Here is a 2,617-nt window from a genome sequence, read left to right as displayed (position 1 = left end):
GCAACGCGGTGACGCCCCTGAGCCGACGCGGCGCGGTTTGATGAGCTCACATCCCCACTGGCGCGCAAAAGGGGCGGGAGGGCGGTGTCTGAGCCGGCGCGGTGATGCGGTAGCGGCGGTTGGAGGGAGTAGGAGGCGGCCGGCGGCGGGAGCCCAGGGAGGATGAGCCAGCAGGGAGCGGCGCTTCAGAACTACAACAACGAGCTGGTCAAGTGTGAGGGCTGCAGGCGGCGGCGGAGCCCCGACCCCGAGCCATCCCCGACCCCCGATCCCCACCCGCCCCTCCCCTCCCTGATGTCCGGCCCCGCGCCCCAGGCCCTGCCCCCGCCCCCCGCCCGGGCCCCCACCAGCCTCTCTCGCCTCCCCCAGGCATTGAGGAACTGTGCCAGAAGCGGGAGGAGCTGTGCCGGCAGATCCAGCAGGAGGAGGATGAGAAGCAGAGGCTCCAGGGCGAAGTGCGGCAGCTGACGGAGAAGCTGGCCCGGGTCAACGAGAACTTGGCGCGGAAGATCGCCTCCCGAAACGAGTTTGACCGCACCATTGCAGAGACAGAGGCCGCTTACCTCAAGGTGGGCCGGACCCTGCCCCCCACACACACCCCCAGCCCCCCATACTTACGTCTCGGATGAGTACCTAAACCCATGAAAACCCCAAGCTCACTTATCACGTCTGCATGAAAAGCCCTCCCCTACACCCCCCCCCCCGAGATGTTAGACCATTTTCCAAATCTATCTGTTTGTGCTAAGCACCCCAGGGTTGGGAGAGGATGGGTCTGGACTTGCAGACTGGGTGATTTGTTCCAGAGAGCAGACAGAGGCCTGGACTTGTAGTCCTGAAGCCACGGGTTCCAATCCTGCCTCAGACATTTCACTAGTCGTGTGACTCTGGGCAAGTCATTTAACCCTCTCCGAGGTTCAGTGTCCATATAAGTAAAATGGGATAACACATCAATGAGTCTATCGAGAGTGCCCACAAGAGGTCTGAATTTTCCATTTTTTAAAGAGTAGAGCTGCCAGATATCCCCCACCCCAAATGAAGTGCTCTCCAAGAGCAGGAGCTTTGCCTTTCGCTCTCCTTCCACACCTTTATTCTTCTGTTGCTGCCCCCCTGATAAGCCCATACTATGTACTAGGTGCTATGCTAGGCACTAGAGGCACCAGGAAACATCAGGTGTGATGGAAAGAGAATTGTTTTTGAAGGTGGAGGATGTGGTTCTGCATCCTACTTCTACTACTTGGCTACCTGTGGGACCTTGAACCAAGTTCTTTAATTTCCCTGGGCCTCAGTTTACTTATCTATAAATGAGGGAGTTGGACTAGATAATCTCTTAGGTCCCTTACAACTCAAACTATGACCCCACAAATATAAAAATGGCACAGTCCAGGCCCTTGACTTATTTGAAGATGAAGGAGAGTATATACAATATGTAGAGGGTACAATGAAAGGTAGGTAGTGATGGGACAAAGGACCCAGTACCTAAAAAGCTGTACCTCTCCAAGATATGCAAGCATAAACCGTTCCATTTTTTCTGATCACAGATTCTGGAAAGTTCTCAGACACTGCTCAATGTCCTGAAGCGAGAAGCAGGGAATCTAAGCAAGGCTGCAGCCCAGGACCAGAAGAGTGCTATGGGCAAGGACAGCTGAACTGGGACCATGGGCTAGAGCCTGGGGCTTGCCTAATACTCCCCTTTGTAGGCCTGCAGGTGACTTCCTTGAGAGGGAATCTGTTTATAATAAAGTATCTTTGTTTTTCATAGCTGCAGCATTTCCCTTCTCTTGCTGTTTCAGGCATGTGAGAAGAACTTAGCTCCCCAGTACTTCATGGGTATTCATTGTTCTCTGGGTGTTTCATCTAACATGTCCTAAAGAAAAGGGGTAATAACAACAGCCCAGCCACTTGGGGTAGGGGTGAGTAATGCTCTGCACATTTCAAAGGAAACGGGGAGAGGGAAACATGGAGAGGACCAGAGGCAGTTTTGCCTGAGAGTTGTCACTGCTGTCCTGGGTCAGCCTTCAGGATATTTATTCCCAGGCTAATGCTTCCTTCAAAGCAGGTGACCAGGCAAAGCCAGTAATGGTGGGGATGAGTGGCCAAAAACCCTAAGTAGGGACATGAGCCTTAATAATATGTGTAGTCAATATTTTGCAGTTTTATGTGTGAATAAAGATTTCCTTACGATTTTCATTTCTGAGCCTGCTGCCTATGTCATGGGGGGGAGGGCTTTTTTCTCCTAACCAAGAGCCAGAAGGCTTTGTTCATTGTTAACAAAGTCTGTGCCCAGCAATCCAGCCCAGATGGCTCCTTACCCCGCCCCCACTCCACCCTGAAAATTGAGGCTCAGGGTAGAGAGTATGTATGAAGAGCTAGAGATACAGGCACAAGATGAGGCTGGAAGGACCTGGTTTGGCCACTTGACTAAAAGACCAGGTCCTTTCCCTACATTGAGATGAGCAAAGGCCCCAAAAGAGTAAAGGACTAGACATCTTTCAGTTCTTTCTAATGTATGTTGAATGCCTGCTAAGGACAGGGAAGGCCTTGTGTGACTATATAACTAGTCCATATCCTAGCCTGGTCCTGGATTATTTCACTCTCATTTCACAGTATTCCCCTTTAT

The 2,617-nt window shown here is 52.0% G+C and overlaps 1 protein-coding gene across 1 annotated transcript; it reads left to right on the top strand.

Moving 5' to 3' along the window:
* Positions 1-48: 48 nt before the first annotated feature.
* SSNA1 (SS nuclear autoantigen 1) lies at positions 49-2,187 on the top strand. Its single transcript, XM_036748522.1, has 3 exons — positions 49-214; positions 370-569; positions 1,539-2,187. Exons 1-3 carry the CDS (start codon positions 163-165, stop codon positions 1,644-1,646), a joined length of 360 nt encoding a protein of 119 aa, XP_036604417.1. The 5' UTR covers positions 49-162; the 3' UTR covers positions 1,647-2,187.
* The last annotated feature ends 430 nt before the right edge of the window (positions 2,188-2,617 follow it).

Source organism: Trichosurus vulpecula, chromosome 3, assembly GCF_011100635.1.
Source record: "Trichosurus vulpecula isolate mTriVul1 chromosome 3, mTriVul1.pri, whole genome shotgun sequence".
Classification (NCBI taxonomy): Eukaryota; Metazoa; Chordata; class Mammalia; order Diprotodontia; family Phalangeridae; genus Trichosurus; species Trichosurus vulpecula.
Note: the sequence above shows the minus strand (reverse complement) of the source record. Positions and strands in the feature narration are given on the sequence as shown.

Coding starts and splice junctions, on each gene's coding strand:
- SSNA1 (XM_036748522.1), top strand. CDS start 163: ATGAGCCAGCAGGGAGCGGCGCTTCAGAACTACAACAACGAGCTGGTC. Junction 215..369: donor CAACAACGAGCTGGTCAAGT/GTGAGGGCTGCA, acceptor CGCCTCCCCCAG/GCATTGAGGAACTGTGCCAG. Junction 570..1,538: donor CAGAGGCCGCTTACCTCAAG/GTGGGCCGGACC, acceptor TTCTGATCACAG/ATTCTGGAAAGTTCTCAGAC.